The sequence below is a fragment of the Triplophysa dalaica genome, chromosome 7 (genome assembly GCF_015846415.1).
Source record: "Triplophysa dalaica isolate WHDGS20190420 chromosome 7, ASM1584641v1, whole genome shotgun sequence".
Classification (NCBI taxonomy): domain Eukaryota; kingdom Metazoa; phylum Chordata; class Actinopteri; order Cypriniformes; family Nemacheilidae; genus Triplophysa; species Triplophysa dalaica.
In genome coordinates, this window is record NC_079548.1 from 7,528,880 (window position 1) to 7,547,924 (window position 19,045).

General features: G+C 36.0%; 1 protein-coding gene across 1 annotated transcript in view; it reads left to right on the forward strand.

Annotated features, from left to right (window-relative positions):
- The first annotated feature begins 7,934 nt into the window (after window positions 1-7,934).
- Window positions 7,935-19,045, forward strand: part of igf2bp1 (insulin-like growth factor 2 mRNA binding protein 1) — a 32,817-nt gene continuing 21,706 nt past the window's right edge. The window contains 2 exon segments of the mRNA XM_056753469.1: window positions 7,935-8,532; window positions 9,744-9,804. Of these exon segments, the coding sequence (XP_056609447.1) occupies window positions 8,358-8,532; window positions 9,744-9,804 (236 nt within the window). The 5' untranslated portion in view covers window positions 7,935-8,357.

The window sequence follows — 19,045 nt, forward strand, 5'->3', positions numbered from 1 at the left end:
ACTTACCACAATTTATACTTCAATTTTGCTATGATCATTCTACAAAGTTAGCCCATGAGTAAAAATTATCACCAAATAGATAACTTAAAGGGATAGTTTGCCCAAAAATGACAATTTTGTTACCATTTGTTCACCCTAAAGGTGTCCCAAATCTGGATCAATTTCTTTGTTCTGTTGAACACAGAGAAAGATATTTGGAAGAACGTAAGCAATTTTCAGTTCTGGGACATCCTTGACTACAATAGTATGAATTGGAAAAGTGTCTTTTTACAGTTTTGGAACAACTTGAGTAAATGATAACAGAATTTTCATTTTTGTGTGAACTATCCCTTTAATCTTGCCTTTGCTTGTGTTGAGTGATTGCAAATGCTTCGTAATCATCATCATTAAGGTGTTATGACTCAAAGTACCCTCTTGAGTGAAGAATGAATTGTTTGTAAGGAAAATGGTAGGCTTAAATCTCTTAACTGAACAACCACTAGTATGTCAAGCCTTAATGTGTTAATAGCTTTAATAACATAATATCATTTCATTTTCATTGATACTTGTGTTAACAAAAAAGGGAAAACATTGTAACCTGTCATGTGAACATGGATCAATATAATTAGTGCATTTTTTTAGCATAACTTAAAAGCAAATTACAAACAATCCTATGATGGAGTTGTGAAATTTCAAAGATTATATTTCTGTGCACACTACTTTCAAATGTTTCTCATTTAAATACACATAATGTGCAATACCAGTTTATAACAGTCACACACGATTTCAAAGCAAACATTTACAGCCAACATAAAACCTCATAAGATCAGTTCATTTTAACTGCAAAAGACAACCAAGCTATTTATTTCAATTATACATTTTGATTCGAGTTTGTCTTATCTATGATATGATATAACATTCCAACCAAATGTTTCACCAAAGCACTTAAAATCTTTCACATACAATAGTGCCCAGCAAAGATTTTAATAGTCACAATAAATACATCGATAAGCATAACAAAACATAATATAATTTTAGCATTTCACAGACTTGCTGGGCTTCTTAAGCTAACTTTTTTCAAATCAGATTGATGAGTGTTTAAAGTGAGTCAAAGTGAATTGTAAAATTTGAAACTGAAGGACTAAACGAAAACAACTGAACACATCCAACATTTCTCCACTTTTTGTGTCTTAGTTTGATATTCAATTTATTGAACAGAGAAATTAGCATAGAACTGATTGCTATCATTATACTTCTGAATAATATGCTCATATAAATTGTTGTATAAATTCCTTTTACAAACAATAAAGCAGATTTCAGGAGCAAGTTTGTTCTTTACAAGATTCTGTGGTCAAAACTAACTGACCTTTAGAGTATTAATTCGTTTGCAGTCATGAACAACACATAGGATCTGGTGATGACGTCACCATATACAAACTTTATGGTATACATTTTGCCTATACATACAAAATAAAAATTGATAATGTGTTTCTTTGGTTTTGTTGCGTAACTGCCTTGTGAAAAGCCATTACCTGCGTTTTGTGAATGGTTTCGTTCACAATTACGTGAAATCTAGCAAGGGTGTGTGCAGAGTGTAAGAGTTCACGTTTCGTGACGTCACCGTGGACGTTAGAAGTTCAAAGTAACCAGAAACTCTAGAACTCTAAACTAATCCGCTGAGTGTGATAAAACAAGAGCAGCCACAAGAGTTGAAATCACAACAAATGGGGAGTAGTGTCCATAAATAGTTTAACAAATATGTTATTAACATGAGCCCCAAACAACCGTGACTTCCGTTTAAAAGGAAGTCGGAGGAAGTTGTGAGTGAACCTTTGAAACTAAAAACACCTGCACAGTTTAAGCACACAGAACTGTTCATTTTCAATGAGCATGTGAAGAATATTGTGCATTTAGTTTGTGTTGTCTCGCAGCGTTGTCTAAACTGTTACAACGGTTAATCTTGAACTACTTCACATCTAGTTTAGTAATTTGTGAAAGCGAATCATTATGTCGGACAAATTATTCACGTTAGAATACTCGATTTAATGACTCGACCACACGTCTTTCGTTATAGAAAACTATTTGTTTAATTTATACAATTATTTAAAGTGTCAATATCATGTTGTAGCTCACCGACGTTGCATTTAAATATGTATAGTAAATTAAACTTTTTTAAACTAACTATTTACAGTCTGAACTTAAATGATCGATGTACTAAGTTACTTGATATATTATATGTACGTATTGTTACAAATAACATTCGTTGTACTTTGTTGTAATCGTGGGTGTAAAGTAAATAACCATTACAGCAATTGACAAGTAGGTTAAAACTTGTATAATATTATGTATGGGTGGTGGGAATCACTCTACGAATAAAGCACATAATCTTTAACATAATTTAGCATTTTGTTACATTCATTTGTTGCGCACTTGAATAAGTCGCAATAAATTGATAATATCTTTGAGAAAAATGTATTTGCAAATTAACACTCACACGCTTGACTATTCATCGAAGCTGTTTTGAAAATACATAGCTAGCAAACACGACGTTTGAGCAACATGTTTAACTCTGAAGCAAAGCAAACGAACAAGAGACATTTTATGAATGAGATGTCTAATACTCGACCCCGTTTTCATGTAACACGTGACCACACTCTAAAAAAGATTTAAAGTTAACGAAATTCATTATTATCTGGAGCATAAAGCAAACACAATCTTTATCAGATGTCTGGAAATTCCTCTCATAAAATAAAAAACAGTGCTACGTCACGTCCCGTCAAAACATGATTACATTGATCATCGTATTGTAAATATATCCAGTTAATTATGCTTCATCATAACATTCAACCCGTTAGAAGAAATGTATTGCAATATTCCCTTTAAATTCAACAGTAAAAAAGCAAATCACTCTTTTGGTCTTGGGACGTGCATTAACTAAAAATGCCCGCTTGGTGGAAGCAGCCACGTGCAAGTTGTGGTCCTGATAGACACTTTCGACACCAACATCTTACTGCTATATCGGACTTTTGACAGCTTTGATCGTTAAATGAACACTTTTCCCCCCAAAAAAACATGTGGACAAGGTTTCCCCTTGGATAGGCTAAGCCGTTTAGTTTTAATTGATAGGTCAGTCTATTCAAGCAATGGATTTAAAAAAATATTGGATTTAGTGACGTTTTATTTGGCATGGTTAAAAGAACACATCTCGTTTTTATCTTTTATGTTTCAGCCATTCGAAACAATAATGTATATTTTATTCATATTTGTTGTGGGGTAAACATGTGCTATCATTTACGTTAAATAAACCATTTTCTTAAGAATGGGGGGAATTCAAGATCTGCCAAATGAAATTGTTCACGTTGCACGCGTGGGGGTGTGTAACCTACGTCATCGGCTTTAGTGAGGAAACGCTTCTCTGATTGGTCACTCCTCCCATCTCCATTTTGTGAGAAATCTCATAGTGGCCTCAAGTGGGAGCAGATCATAAAAAGTGTTGCATTGTTTTCCCGTAACGGATAGCGAATATTTATTGTAAAATATCTGAGAAGTTAAACACAAAAGAGGAACTGCTGATATGAATTAGTCAGGTACTTCACTACCATTGTAACCTGATGTTCATTCTCTACCAAATAATTTCTTTCTTTCTTCTTATTTGTTTTTATTATTTGATTCTATGTAAGGTAAACATTTGTAAGTCATGTTCATTCATTCTATTTACACAATATTCTTTTGCATTTTGCATGATTAATCTTGCAGTGGAATTCTCTACTTTGTCCTAATTCTTTGTTTTCAGAAGTGATTTTATTATATGTGTAAAACAGTTATTTTAAATGGTTACATTTGAATAGAAAATACTTAAATGTTTGATGTGTTATTTAACTTCTACTTCTCTCAATTTATTTGTAAGATGATAAAACATTATTTAACCAAAGTATGTTATTTGAACACTGTCTAAAATATCTGGAAGATTTATTATTGAAATTGGATATTAAACTTTAAGTAAAGTGAAATATTGTTGAAATTGTAAATAAATGTTATTATTAATTTTCAACCACACTCAAACATATTTCTATAAACCTATACACACTTCCCTTTTTGACTTAAAAAACAGAGGCTTTCTGAGATGGTGTTTAACGGTATTTATTTGAAAACATTTTATAAATTAAGAAGACAACATTTTTCTAAACAATTAATACTCAATGTAATAGATATTAAACTGTATTAAGAGTGGAAAACAATACCCTAAATATGCTGATGGGTTCTGAAACAATTTGTCATCTTGGCTTACTGCATAAATGGATTTACAAAGGTTTTATAAATCCAGATTATAGTAAATTACTGCAAAGACAGCAGATAGGGGCTCACAAGGGGCATCAAGGGAAATTATAGAAAACTGCCAATTGTTCTCAGCTTTCTTAAAGAGACCAGAATACTGCTAACCAGAAACTTTATGTAAATATACCCTTTTTTGCTTTTTAAATTGTTAAAAGATTAAAAACACCCTTTCTTTAGGATTTTAGATGCTTCAGCTGTATTAATTTGAAATACAGAAGAAAGTATTAAACAGTGCATATAAATTTAGTTTCTCAATATAATTGTGGAAGAAAACACTTTCAATCAGGAAATGAAGAATAAATTGAAACTACAGATGACCAACCTAGACTAAACTGAGATTGACACTCAATTTTCTTTCTTTCTTTTTGTGATCCATGTGATCTTAAATTTGTTCCCTGCTTATTTCCATTAGTTTCTAATACTTAAATGAGATAAAGAATATATAGATGAATCTAAATTCTTAACAATTTACAGTATGCAGATATATAATCATTTATGTTAAGCAATTTATGTTAACCATCTAGAAAGTTTATCAATAAGCTAAATTTGATTGTTAATTGAACCAAGGAAATGAATACATTTTAAAAACATTTAGGAACTTTTCATTCCAATATGTAAAAAATAAACGATCATGGTAACAGAAAAAGCAAAACTAATAACAAACTATTGAATCATTCAGCCTTTATCACTGTTGAACCTTCTGCAAAATCTGAAGTTGATTATGTGATTTGTTTATTTGTCCTTAATGTGAAACAATTAATGATTTTACTTATACTTTGACGATATTGTTAGTGTTGTGTCCTATAAAACATTGTTAAAAAGACTTTGTACTGTTATTGTCTTTGTATAAAATCTAGGTTATTTCCATATAAGTAATGTTGTATTAATATCCCTAGAACACATTTTTATTATGACACAAGTTCTTGTCGTGGACTTACATTTATTTAAAGTTGTGTAAGATTTATCTCTTCTTTCTATGTAAAAAAGTTTTATTAAAAATGATTTTACTGATTACCAATCTATGATTTCTTATTTGTATTGTTTGAAACTGACCTTACCTCTGGTCTGAATGTTGTTTTGCTAATATTCGCTGTTAAAAATAATTACAAATATTTAAGCAACTTGCAGATGTGTTGCAATGGTGCTATTGAATGCATAGGTATGCAAAAGAATCAGTCCTGAAGACAGTCCTGTGACGTGTGGGGTCAGACCAAAGCCTTCCCTCATTCTGTAAACATTGGCTTTTCCTCACATTGAGCTTTACATCAAACAGGTTTAACATGATTGTTTTGAGCCTTCCTGAAATTATTTATCTTTACAAATTTCTTCAGTAAAAGAGATAAAATAAAAGCACTAACATTCATAGACTACATTATTGTCCAAGTAATTTTTTGCTTTTCAGAACTTTCCGCACCATGCGTTGTTGTTCTCCAGAGCTTTATTGGTTAACTGCCAGTACAGAAAACAAATTTAATTGAAAGCAAAACACAAAGTCATATACCTCACAGTGTCTAAAACACATGTTTTCAATAAAATAATTATTTAGTACTTTAATAGGACGCCAAGGAAAAAGTAACATTGATGCATCATCAAACTCAAAATTCCTTGTTGTCCTGGGCGTGCTCCATGCCTGTGGTCCCCCTCACCCAGAAAAGAGATGCCCTACCCCCACATCATCTCCTCCCCATCCCCCTCACAGTGTGTGGTCAGGTCACAATCTCAAATCTCAGAGTCCTCAAACTCACAGGGGTTGTATTGACATGCCAATTCCTTCATGGGACCTCAAAGCGCATCTCTTGCAACTAAATCTGTCTTTTGAGTGTAATAGGAATATGAAAGGAAATACATAATACACCATGCAAATATAGATGGTTTAACTTTCTCCGGTTATGCTTATGTGAGTTTTAAATTTATAAATATGTGCAAGGATTTGAAGTATTCTTTCCAAAGTTAAGGTTTATAGTGAGGTCATCAGATCACTGACCTTTTTAGTGCTCAGTAGTTTTTATATTGTGGCCCATGTCAGATAAAGTTAGAACATAAATATGGAAAAAACATGTAGACAGGGCGTCTGATAACAATTCTGAAACTATTACCATTATGCAAAATATCACATAACCTTAATTACACATTTGCTAGATTTTGGTTTATGAATGCTTGTGTGAACATACATATAAAGACATGTGACTGGGTTTAAGTCATTTTACACATTATGACATATTCATGGCACAATAGCCCAAACCGGCCTTTGCATAAACCTTGCGAGAACCTGTCTGCAAGCAAACACCACACCTGAGAACAAGTTAATGTCTTTAAGACTAAAACAAACTAACATTGCCAATGTAACTGCATCGCTGCATTCTTCATGCGCCCAAATTTTGCTGCTACTGAACGTACACGTCGTCCTTATTTTAAACACATGAGATACACTCCAACACCTCAAAAAGTAATATAGCACTCTTTTGTCTGCTGTTTATTGGTTGTCAAAACACTTAATTAAGCAACAAGTGCGGACTCTTTTTGATTTCCTTCAAACCAAATGGGCGTGATATGTGAATCAGCCCTCGCGTATGCAAGGAAGGACGGGAAGCCATTTTCTCGCAATGAGCCGGTACTGCCGCCACGTGTACAATTTGAGAGCAATACATTACACAGTCAAGCGATTTAAATTGGCCATCTAACCGCGTTCAACGTTTTTTAACGACAGCTCTGTACGTATATCTAAACAATTCCCCTCAATGATAGATCACTGACACATGTCCAGTATGCGATCACAAAGGCAACGCAACAGTTGATCACTTCCTGTTGGTAGGCGGTATCCTCCATACTAGGCCCAGCTGTTTCAACACCCCTGTTTCGGACCTTCTCGTGTCCTGGGTTTGGCGGGCTGAGGTGAACTTTCGAGATATCTGGAAATGTATCTCTCTAGTTTAAGGGACCCTTTCGAAACCGGTTTCTGTATTGGCAGTACCGAGTTCTCGCGAACACACAACAGGACATGTTGTTTCAATACACTTATGCATTAAATAAACAAGTGTGTACTGGGTATTTCCCCGCCTCGTGATGTTTGCCTTAAACGTGTAACAGTGCAGAAATGCTTTATTTTACGTAAACGGTCGTGAGGTATTGCTCACCATATCATGTACGCATAGGAGGGGTTTTAATGTTATACAAACGTGTTTTGTACGTAACTTTGCAACTTAAGTGGCTGCAGTCAGACCACTAAAGGCTACAATAGGTAGGGTTGGGTGACTATCAGAGCTGTCGAGCGGCATTACAAAAGGCGTTTTTACATAATGTTTCTAATAAAAATTGTAACGTCACCAATTGGCCAGTATGTAAATTGCGTTTCTTTAAAATCTTGATTAAAAATATATAAACAAAGCATTAAAGGGCAAAATCCATAATGCACATAAGACGTAAGTAAACTGCAGAATGTGTGTACACCTATATGAATGCAAAGCATATGCAACTAATGTACAGAGCGTTTCTGTCTTTCCAAGCAAACCCTGGCGCTAAGCTTGCGAGAGAGGACCTGCCCCCTCTACTCCGGACCACGTGGTTTCTTCTTTGCAAACAAAAAAATTAATTCGACTCGCTTTTAGAGGCGGTGCCAACGCCAAGCGGTAGGATCTGTGTGACAGTACAGGGTACAGCTTTAGGTTGAGGGGCAGCGAGAGGAATTTCTCCCGATCCCGCTATATTTGTACCACTATTCCATCATAACAAACATCAGATTAATTCAAACTGATATCGTTTCGACACCGTGCTGGAAATCCGCGGAGGTTGCCACAGTGGAGAATATTTACCACTCGCCCGCTGGACTTTATTTGACTACAACGTTACTGTTAGTCGAACTTTCCTTTTTTCTTTTGGATTGTGTTGCCATTTGATTCCCCCCCGTTTTAATTTCCAACCGGTTGACAGCCACACGATTCTATAGTCTGCGGGTGCCGAAGGTCCCTTTTCAAAATTAGGAGCGTTTTGACGAAAAGTTTTATTTTCATTTCTATTTTTGGGAGGGAGCATTGCAGGTTTTCACGATGAACAAGCTATACATTGGAAATTTGAATGAAAACGTGACCGCGGAGGACTTGGTTAAAACCTTTGAGGATTTCAAGATCCCATACTCTGGCCAGTTTCTTATGAAAACGGGCTATGCGTTTGTTGATTGCCCGGACGACCAATGGGCGATGAAAGCGATAGAAGCATTTTCTGGTGAGTAAATTGACTGTAATGGGCCTGTCGTTGCCGGTTCAATTCTTTGGTTATTCTTTTAATAGCTCACTCTTGTTAACAATGCCATAATCATTTGGGTTGTTTAAAATTCCACAGTTGCATGGATTTGGGGTTTATAATGAAACTGAATCAATGTGTCTACCGTTGCTATTTCAACGAGGGCAATGTAAGGTTGTATAGTGCAAAGGTGCTTGAGATGGTGAACTTTTAAGAATACAAGGTTTGCATATACTGGAATAATTCATGTACACATTTATGAACCACGACTTTACTTTCTTCGCTTTGACAGGTAAAACGTGCAGTGTATTGTACTTTGCAATAGTAAATTAGCCTCTCCCTTATTTGTAGAGTATAGGACGTAGTAGTTCTTCTAAGACCAGTCTGTAGGTTTAGTCCAACCTACTATAGAATCAGGTCTTACCCCTCCCCCTTTTGGCTAATAGGCCAGTGGAGCTAAAATGAATCACGTTTCGTGTGTTGAGTTAACATGCATAATACTAAAGCTAACGTTACCTTTTTGTATCTGTGAAGTGTAGCATTCTTAAATGCTGACTTTAACAATACAAATTCGGTGCATGTGTCTCGCAAAAACGACAAAAAAGATCTCTCCACTGTTCTCAACATATGTAGCATGTGACGTGTGCTCTTGTATAGCACGAAGGTCGCCATGCTGACAAGGACCCGGTTAAAACTACACTCCACATAAAGTCACAGTCAAGATGAATTCATCTTCAGCTGTTCATTTAATAGCTGCTTGTCTCAAGTATTCTCGCACGACAAATAATAACAACAGCCCTACACGTATGGATTAAATCCCCACTGTGGTCGAAAATAGCTTGTATGGCCGTGATCATTGAAGCTTAAAATCGTGCAAAGAATTTTTCCATTTTAGTTGAATCACTTTTTTATTAATACACGATCTTTGTAACCCCACGGCCCTCAGAAGCACGTTTAGGCCTTTCGCAAAGCAAGTTTTCGAAATGCTGGAAAAAACACACACTCGCTCTTTTTACGCAGGAAAGTAGCCAAGAAGCGTTTGTAAAATGTTTAAGACACACATTTGATACGTCTATTAATTTACGTTTAAGTTCACCACGCTGGGAGTGCCAGTCAAGTAAGCTAATGGCCTCATTTGTGAGTGAGGGTATTAAAAAAAAAAGGAAAAATGTTTAATTTGTTTCCTTTTTCAGGTAAAGTGGAACTTCACGGCAAACGAATCGAGGTCGAGCATTCTGTCCCTAAAAAGCAGAGGTATTTGACTTTCTCTTAAATCGCCGAACTGTTTGTTTGTTGTATATAAAAGCTTGATGTAACTTATGCAAGTTGTGGCGGTGATACACATATTTGTTAAATGTCTAAAAGACTTCGCTATGCATTAAAAACCGAGCTCCAAAAAGCCCCATTAAGTTATTGTTACTTTTTCAGACCATAACACGGATAACAATTGTTTGTCTTCATGTGGCATTGTATTCTGCTGGCTGTTGTATTGTTGGATGTTTAAGTAGCGTATGCCTTAAGCCTTTAACCACGTGCTGTTACGTTCATAGTTACTGCTGAGCTTCATGACCAGTTTTCGTCTCCTGTATTAGACAAATTCGTGCGTAATTGCTAAACATGAACATCGCTGGTATCTGTTTCATTTCAATCACTTGTCCCCTGTTGATCAGGCCCTGGCCTACTGCGAAGCCTAGGCCTCGGTGCTTGAATGATTCATCCAACACAGATTTTGTTCTCTGTTTTGTTGCTCGATGGCTTTAAAAGCTGTCATTATGGAACATTGTTCGCTGCCTGTACGTCAGTTTTGTAACGTACGCAAGGGTTAAGGCTTAACACTACACCTCTGCAGGTGAGCTTTGAGGATTTTAATAAACATGTATGAACATTTACGATTAATGTGTTTTGATGTATTGCACAAACCGATTCGTTTTGGGGATTGTTGTCTAAATTTCTACATTTTTGGCGACTGTATTGAGTATTAATGTGCGTCAGAGCGCATTTCTTGCTTTAATTCGCGTCAGAAATACATATGTATGCTTGTGAAACTTCAGTAGGCTGTTTATGTGGAACATAAGATCCCCACCTAACGCAACCCGGCCTCTTACACCCTAAACAAATCTTGCATATCCATCCGTTACACCTGGTAATCTGGTTTGTGGATCGCTATAATGCTTTTAAATGTTGCAACCTGCTAAAAATCTGTTTCGTCAGTATACGTCAGTATTTTGTATTTTTGCATGTGTAAAACATTTTTTGCTCGTAATGATGAATGCTGCTCTGAAATATATTTCTTATGCACGCTGTAACAATATTAGGTGCTGTTTATACGTTTACGCTAGATACGTTTTTGAGTGACTGTTTTATTTGCAAATGCGTATGTACAAGCCCTCATTTATATGAAACTGGTAAATCATACTCTTTACGTATTGTCTTGTGTCATAAAGATGCATAAAATACATTATTGCAACAAGACAGATACAATGTAAGTAGTGTAAAACACACGTTACTCTGATAGCGTGACACGTGGTCGCCATCAGTGTAGTAACAACGTCAGCAATTGAGAAAATGGCGTAGAATGGGCTTCTCTGTGGAACGCTCCATTTGAAAGCACTGGGGCATTAACATGAAAAGGTGGAAATACATTTTTACACATGTCATTGATGCTATTGTAACATCATTTAAACATTTTTTACTTACCCGAGAGAAGTGAATCAATGCATGATCTGGATTAAGTATTTTTATTGAGAATGCCTATTTTCATACATAAACATGCACATTTTGGTCATGTTTATTTGCTGCACTTTTGTGGAACTTGGTAATTTTCCTCATGTGTATGAAAATCCTAGCATTCATATAGTATGCCTTGTGATGTTGTGTGTGTGTTTTTTTTTAAATAAAAATACAAGTAGAAAGCATAGTAGTACACAAAAACAAAACACAAGAAGCATTGTGGAAAATGCATTAGAAATGTTAATTAGAGTGGAAGTATTTCTCCTCGCCATTTTGATAAACGTCTTTGTGGGGCTGGTCTCTGAGGTGTGGGGTGTTAAAAAGCAATGCACGCCCCTAGGTCAGCATATACGTTGCTTTCGCCCTTTGTTACATTGTATGCTTTGGAGTTGCCTCAGATATCACTCTGGCCAAATCAAATATTTTTTAAACTATGTACTGTGTAGGCACACAATTTTGAAATTGTTTTAAGTAGTATTGTGTTGTTTTGGGACGCATGTGGAATTACCATTGTTGGTATTTTTTTTAAAGGGGGTGGGGGATTGGGGATTGGGGATGTGGAGGGTCAGAGAAGCTTCTTTTGTGCACACCCTATTGTTTTTGGTTAAGTGTTCTTAACCAAAATGTCTTTATTGTAGTTATCCCACTATTAAAAAGATACAGACTTCAAATATAACTGGCCAAACCCTACATGCTGTGAAAATTGTAATTGTATTTTTGGAGCAAGGGGGAAAGTGTAGTTATTAAAAAATATGTGAATTTGGATGTTCCTTATAGAATATTTATTGAGTAAGCATTAACAATGTGTGCGTGGACCTGTGTGGGGGCGGCTATGTGTCTCATGCCTTGAGTTTCTCCCTTTTTTATGCAATGTTGCATTTGTATGACAGGGTGACCTGATGGGCCACTTTTGAAGTTCTTAGGCAGGAGTGAGATTTAGAGGCAATGGGAAGAGCCACACCTTTATGACAATACAGTGTGATAAAAGTGTAACAATGGCCCTTCCCCCCTTTCTTCCAGATGCACACTCTCTTCCCCTTGTTGGCACCTATCAGAATCCCAAAAGCAACAGGGTCTTTGTAGCTCACGGCTCAAACACAGAAGAGGGACATTTATTGACAAGGTGCCAATGGTGAATTTCTTTTGTGGTCCAGACAGTGTAGGTGAGAAACTATGCAGATAGTGCATGAGTCCAGTTTCACTTAAACACGGAACGGAAATCTTTGTGTAATAGCTATGTGTAAAACCCAATAACAGGAAAAGTCACACACAGAGATTTAGTAGAAATATAACATTAATAGGATTATTGTTTTAATGCAAAAACACGTAGCTATTTAAGATTATCGCCTACCACATGTGTGTGTGAATTTAAACAACATCATTTATTAAGTGTACCGATATCTAGAAAGGGGGAAATACCTGTTGAGGCGCCAGTGTGTATTGGTGGAATTTTTTTTCTTAGGGTTGCGATTTCAAAGTATGATTTATGAGAAGTCGTTTTTATGAAACAAATCTCAAGTCTCATGATAATTGTTTGATAAAGCTGCCTCATACTTGCACTTATTCTTTCCACCGTGCTAATTTCTGGGTTCAGACCCATTGTGATTATTTTAGTGCATATTAGATTAAAATATAGAACTGATAAAAAAAATAGTCTGTTGTCTTGCAGTAGGCTACACCGTAAATATTTGAATATGAAATAATAGTGAAGATGGTGTTCAACAAATGCTCTGGATAAAGAAATGCATGCTTTATTGCAGGTTAGTCTCTTATAAATCCGAACAGTTTTGTCTTTAAAACATTGTATTCGATGCAAAGGAAAGTCTGTCTGACTAAATCTTTATGCAGTGAATTCAACAAGAGAAAAATATATTTTAAGTTTTGATTAGAACGGCAGCATTTTGTGATTTGTGTGTGTTGCTATCACCAGCTCAGGCAGTCTCACTCCACACTTGCTCGCTTGCTGTTTCTCATGCTGGCTCCCTCCCTCCTTTTCTCGCTGTCCTTTCTCTCCATCTCCACTTATGATAGTAGTACTACACAAGGCAGGGGGAGGGCTCTTAACAGAGAAGGAGGTGCGACCAATCAGAGGCTGGGAACACCTGTGTGCAGTTTCTCAGAATCTGTTGAGGGTGCTGCACGAGACACAACCCCGTTCTAATTCTCCTCTCCCTCCCGCCAGCATGCTTATTTGCTTGCTGTTTTAATCTTCTGCATTTATCTCTCTTCCTCCCTTTGTTCCTCCTGATTCGTGTATGCACTTTCTTGGCGTTTCCCTTCTTTCAGTTGCTGTCAGACATATGCATTTTTGATTCGGGAGGCTTTTTCTGCAGGCCAGCAGCCCGTGCGGGAAGGCGCTCATGCCAGTATGTTCATATGACATTCTATATACAGGGCTTGCCTGAGCAGGAAGAGGAAAGAAAGAAGAGAGATGTGAACGGGAGAGGAGGGGGTGGGGATTGAGGGGGAATGCATGGCAGCACTTCCTTATGGGCTTCCCTTTTGCCATTAAGCAAGCAGTATTTTTTTTTCTTAAAAGTAACGGGTTAATGAGAACGATTGAGCAAGAGATAATATTTAGAGACCCAAAGCAAAACTGCTCATGTCACATAAAGATACTGAGAAGGTTAAATGTGTACTGTGCCTTTAAGAGCCCCCACCCCTCTTTTTAACCCCTTACCAATGTGTGCTCTCTCCCCCTTTCCTATTTTGAACCATCTGTGCTGTTTTTTATCAAAGACCATTTACCTCTACATAGAAGGCAGCCTTGGTCTAGCATTCAGGTCTAGGCACACGTATTACCCCCCCCCCCCCCCCCCTTCCCAAAGCTTTTAATTTGAAATGATTTTTTTTGTGTGATCTGATGTTGAAATTTATTGTTAATTTAATAGACTTCTTGCTTTGATATTTAATGTGGTAGGTGCTTGTATTCGAAGGATTAAATAGTGTAAATAAAGTTAGTTGTGTTAAACTGGTTCTTGTTCACTCAGAAGTCAAGGACGTTGTATTAGCATAGCGCCCTGACAACGACATTGTTGATCTAAGTTGTCTTGAACCTTCTTTAAAGTTGTTGGTGAACAGCATAGTCGTAGGGAGTGTGCAAGCAGGTGGATGGGACTTGGCTTGAAGTTGAGATCAACGCCTGGTGCCATTTTGCAGCATGGCTGCCCAACTCCCTGATGGGTGTTTTTCAGTTGCAGTTGAGAAAAGCAAGCGCAATGCAGATTTTTTTTGTGTGTTTTTGCAGTTGATCCCAAATGCTAAACTCTCTAAATTTTGTATAACATTAATTTAAATATTTTTTCGCATTTTATGTATATTGAGTATAATAATTAACTTATATTTTATTTTGAAATTTTAAAACAAAAATAGTCATGTTTTCATCATCTTTGGATTGCTGTAGTAGAGAACATGCACTATATAACCTGGAAAAATACATTTACATCTATGCATTTGCCATTTATACATTTCATCAATATGAGATTTCTCCGGGATTCATGACCTTTGCTCTGGAAAGCAATAGAAACTCTAAAATAGAATCTAATTATGAGTAAATATGAATGTAATAGGAGTTGTGGTAAACAGTTTATGTTGTGTCTATAGAAAAGTGCCTCATGGCATTGTAAAGAGGAACCTCGAGCTACTTGTTTTTGAGCGTTTGGGTGAGAGATGTGAGACTAGGGGTGTTTCCTGGGGAAAGAAGTTCCTGGTGGTTTACCTTTGTGATGTATGGGCCCCCTGTCTGTCCTGTCCCCCCGTCTGCCTTGTCCCCTGTGACTCTTTATTTCAATAGTGAACAAGCCTTTCGGAAGGCGCGGTCATCATAAACACACATAAGGAAAGGGGGGAGGGGCCCCTTGAAACCAAAATTCTTTACATTCTTTTTTCTTTTGTTAAGTGGGCCAGTGTATAAAGTTGTTGGAATTGTTTTGATACCGAGGATGTCAACAGCATGACAGAATTATCTTGCACAGATTGATTTTTGTGATGTTAAAATAGATCATATAGAATAGAATAATCTATGACTACATTTTCTTCTGGTTGTTAGGTTTTGGATTTACGCTGTGAATAATGAAGCTATTTTATCCATTTTCTTTGTATACACCAATGCACTTAATTTTTTTGCTCTGTAATGTATTTTTTATTTATGCTCTAGAAATATCATTGTGTGAAATATATTTGTATTTTTATGTATTGTTAATCCTTTTCTTTTTGAAAATTCAAGTTGTTTTGATAGGATGAAGAAGTAATTTGCTATTTTATCTGTTGATTGTTTTATCTCCTCTCATTTGCTATTATATTAAGATATACAGATCCACCCACACGTCTCGAGGTGTGTCACCCAAAACAGTCAATTTTGTTTCTCCCACTATGTCTCTGACATGAATACTAATTTACAGAAGTATTTCTGTGATATGTGGAATAAAGTAATTGAATTTATAAAGCTACCCTTTTGACACATTCTGATTTTTATAACTTTTTGTGATGACTCCTCAGATGTCATCTGTTATTATGAGATTAAAACTTTAAATCTTCAAAATATGTCCATCGTTCCTGCCTTATTAATAATTTTACACTGTTTTATTTCAATTGCTCATAGAATCATACAACAAATATTTGTTAATAAAAGTGCATATAAAAATATACGGTTGTTTTTGTACAATGCAAGATTTAAACTTAAAAGAGAAAATTACATTTAGAAGCTCTTTCTTTCTCGGTTTCATTAAAAATGTATGGCTAGAAAAAGTCCCAGAAAATGTAAAAAATGAGAATATGAGTCAAGTCTTGTAGAATCACATTACTCTGCTGTATTAATCATCACAAGAATGCTTGAGCACATCAGACCAGATAAAATGTAAATGTACCAAAGCTGTATCTGCATATGTGGAATGACTTAAATCTCCTTAACCGTGTTGAATGGAAATAACATTTTTTATTGAGCTGTAATGTGTGTCATCGACTTTCACACCTTATGGATAAAATTCACTTTATGAAGTCTTACACTCTTGTGTTGGCAATGAGAGAATTAACTCAAACTTTAGATTGTGGATTTAAGTTCATTTGACAGCTTCTTCATTTACTTTTCTAAACCTATTTTCTTCATCATGGGCCCATGTAACCCCAGTACAGCCAATGCTGTTCTTCTTTCTTATGCTATTTTTCTCTCTCTGCCCCTCTTCTTCATACCCTCCCTCCACATTGCAGCTCGCTCCTTCCGAGTCCATATCACTTAAAATGGAGCCTCTGGATCACATGACCTCCTAACAGGCATGTGCTGGTATGGTCATGCAATCCCTCTTTAACACACACATTTTAAAAGCATAGAAAGGGGGAAGGGCTGCCAAGCACACCCCCCAGATCTAGATGGACTCATACCTTCTACTTTCATACAGCGACCGTCACGTGCGGAGTAAAGCACAGGGCTTTTCAGGCAGAGAAGATTCATGAGCATTGACGTATGAATGTAACTTCACATTATATTTTGGTTTTGCTCTGAACTGATGGTCAAAGAAACTGGCTGACAGTGTATGTTCTTTGCACATGTGTATTTGTCTGGCACAGCTACGTTTTAAGTTCTTGATGGTCTTTGTAAAATTGGCACGTCAAATTTCTGTAGAGGTATTCGTTTGAATGACAAGAGACCTTTTATTTTAGGTTAAATGAGTTTAACCAATGTATTGAATGTTACTGAATTTTGTGTTAATTTTGCACGTCAAATATCCATACAGATATTCGTAGATTGACAGGAGATATTTTACTTTAGGTTAAATGAGTTCAACAAATGTATTGAAATTTATTGACGTTTTTGTCTGAGAAATGGCTTAAAAAAATTGTTCCCCTAAAATTAATGTTTCTTAAATGGAGGATTTTTTTGGAATATTTTTTATACAGTCAGATCTATTTTTGTAATTTATAAATGTTTTCTTTAAATGCAGTACTCTTAATATTGTTTTATTTATAAAATGAAAATGATCCCCTTTTTTACTTTGTGAAGCTTATTGTCTGGACTTGTTTTCTTGTGACAACTTTGTTTGGACTTCCCAGCAGTATCATTTGTGTTTACTAATGAGGCCCCTGTTCTGTGGACTACTGACCATTTTTACTTATTTTTTACCCTTGTGAACAGACTGAGATCTGCTGCTGCTCTTAGAGATATTAGACAAATTGTAAAAAAAATGCCAAAGAGAGAGAAAAGAAGTAACACAGGCATGGAGAAGAGGTTCTTGTTCATGTTGTCGGCAGTAGCAGAGAAACTTCTGAGTTCATTTAAAAAGCCAAGATGACGTCATGCTCCAAACGGAAGAAGCACCCCACATATACTTTTCCTTCCCTTTAAGGGAGCAATCCAACAGTTCTAGAGAGATTTACTAGAATTTCTTTTTAGTTTCAAAAGGTTTTTATGGTGCTTGGATGAACATTTCTTTTTAGCAAAAAGGATTAACCATTTTATTACACATTCACAAAGAAATGTTTAGAAATTAAAGTGTTAAAACAGTGCAAAAGATTACATTTTTGTTTTTATATTTTTTATTATCGCCTGTTAAAAGGGAATTAAAAAGCAATAGAGTGATATCTTTAAGATCTACAGTTTAAATCAAATAAGGTTGTTTTGGTTAAAATTGCATATTTTATCGGTCGAGATTAATCAAATGTGAGTATACAAATTGTTTTTGCATAAAGAATGTGTTAAGGTAATTTTAATTAAAAGCCAGAACTATTCAAACGCAAAAGTTTAAAGGAGTCTCGAGGTCTTGCAATTGTAAGGTTTCTTTTGATGGATTAACTTGAACTGTTAAATAACTAGAACAGTTTGATAATAAGTTTAACCAGTACATTTACTGAAAGCGCAACAAAAATAACACATATTGGCAGTCGCTTATACAAGAGGTCCAGAGTTTTTTTGTTGTTGTAAATATACGTTATCTTATTAAACATGCATGTCTGATTAAAAGACTGTTTTATTTAAGGCTACATATATAGGCTTGATTCAGATATGCTGCACTGATGCTGGTTTTGTGTGATTTGTATATACCGTGGTCATCATGAGATTTGTTTTAATTTGGTAATTACGTTTCTATATTTCTTACTTTTTAAGGAAGAATACAAACAAAATATGACATCTGTGCTGGTGGAAACTAAACAGCAATATAGTAGTGTTACTTTTAATGCAATACAAATTGAATATGTTAAATCTACACGAGTATATATGCTTTGAACGGTTACTTTTCTGTTCTCAAGACAAGCCACATAAAAAGTTTAAGTGTATTTTGTTCACGAGCATTTCAGCTGTAGGCCTGATTTCAAGAAGTCTGGTGTTTACAGTCACATATAAACTAAATATCGGAACGAAATAATTTATTTAAAACCGTACCCGGCGTTGTAAAGCGAGTTTTATGTTCAGAACAGTAACACGGATCAAACCAATTCATCTTAATGCAAAACAAACCTACGAAATAATCTTGACGATGGATTTGCTCCAGGAGAAACGGCGAGGTGTGCATCGAATGAATATCGAAATGTGACAAAATCATTGTATTATATGGAAAGCTTTATGTACAGCTGGGTCAGGTGCATTGTGTTGTGCCACTATGCTGTTCTGCGTGAGACAGTTTCTGTTCCGTTCCACACCCCCCATTTCCTCGTCAACTTGCAAATCTCCTCTTCTCGACCAACCCCCTCCGCTTCTCCGGGGGTGGGCGGGTCCGTGACTACGCGCCCCGCCTCTTTCACGACGCCGTAGTACTCTCGAGTAGCCCGGTGACTT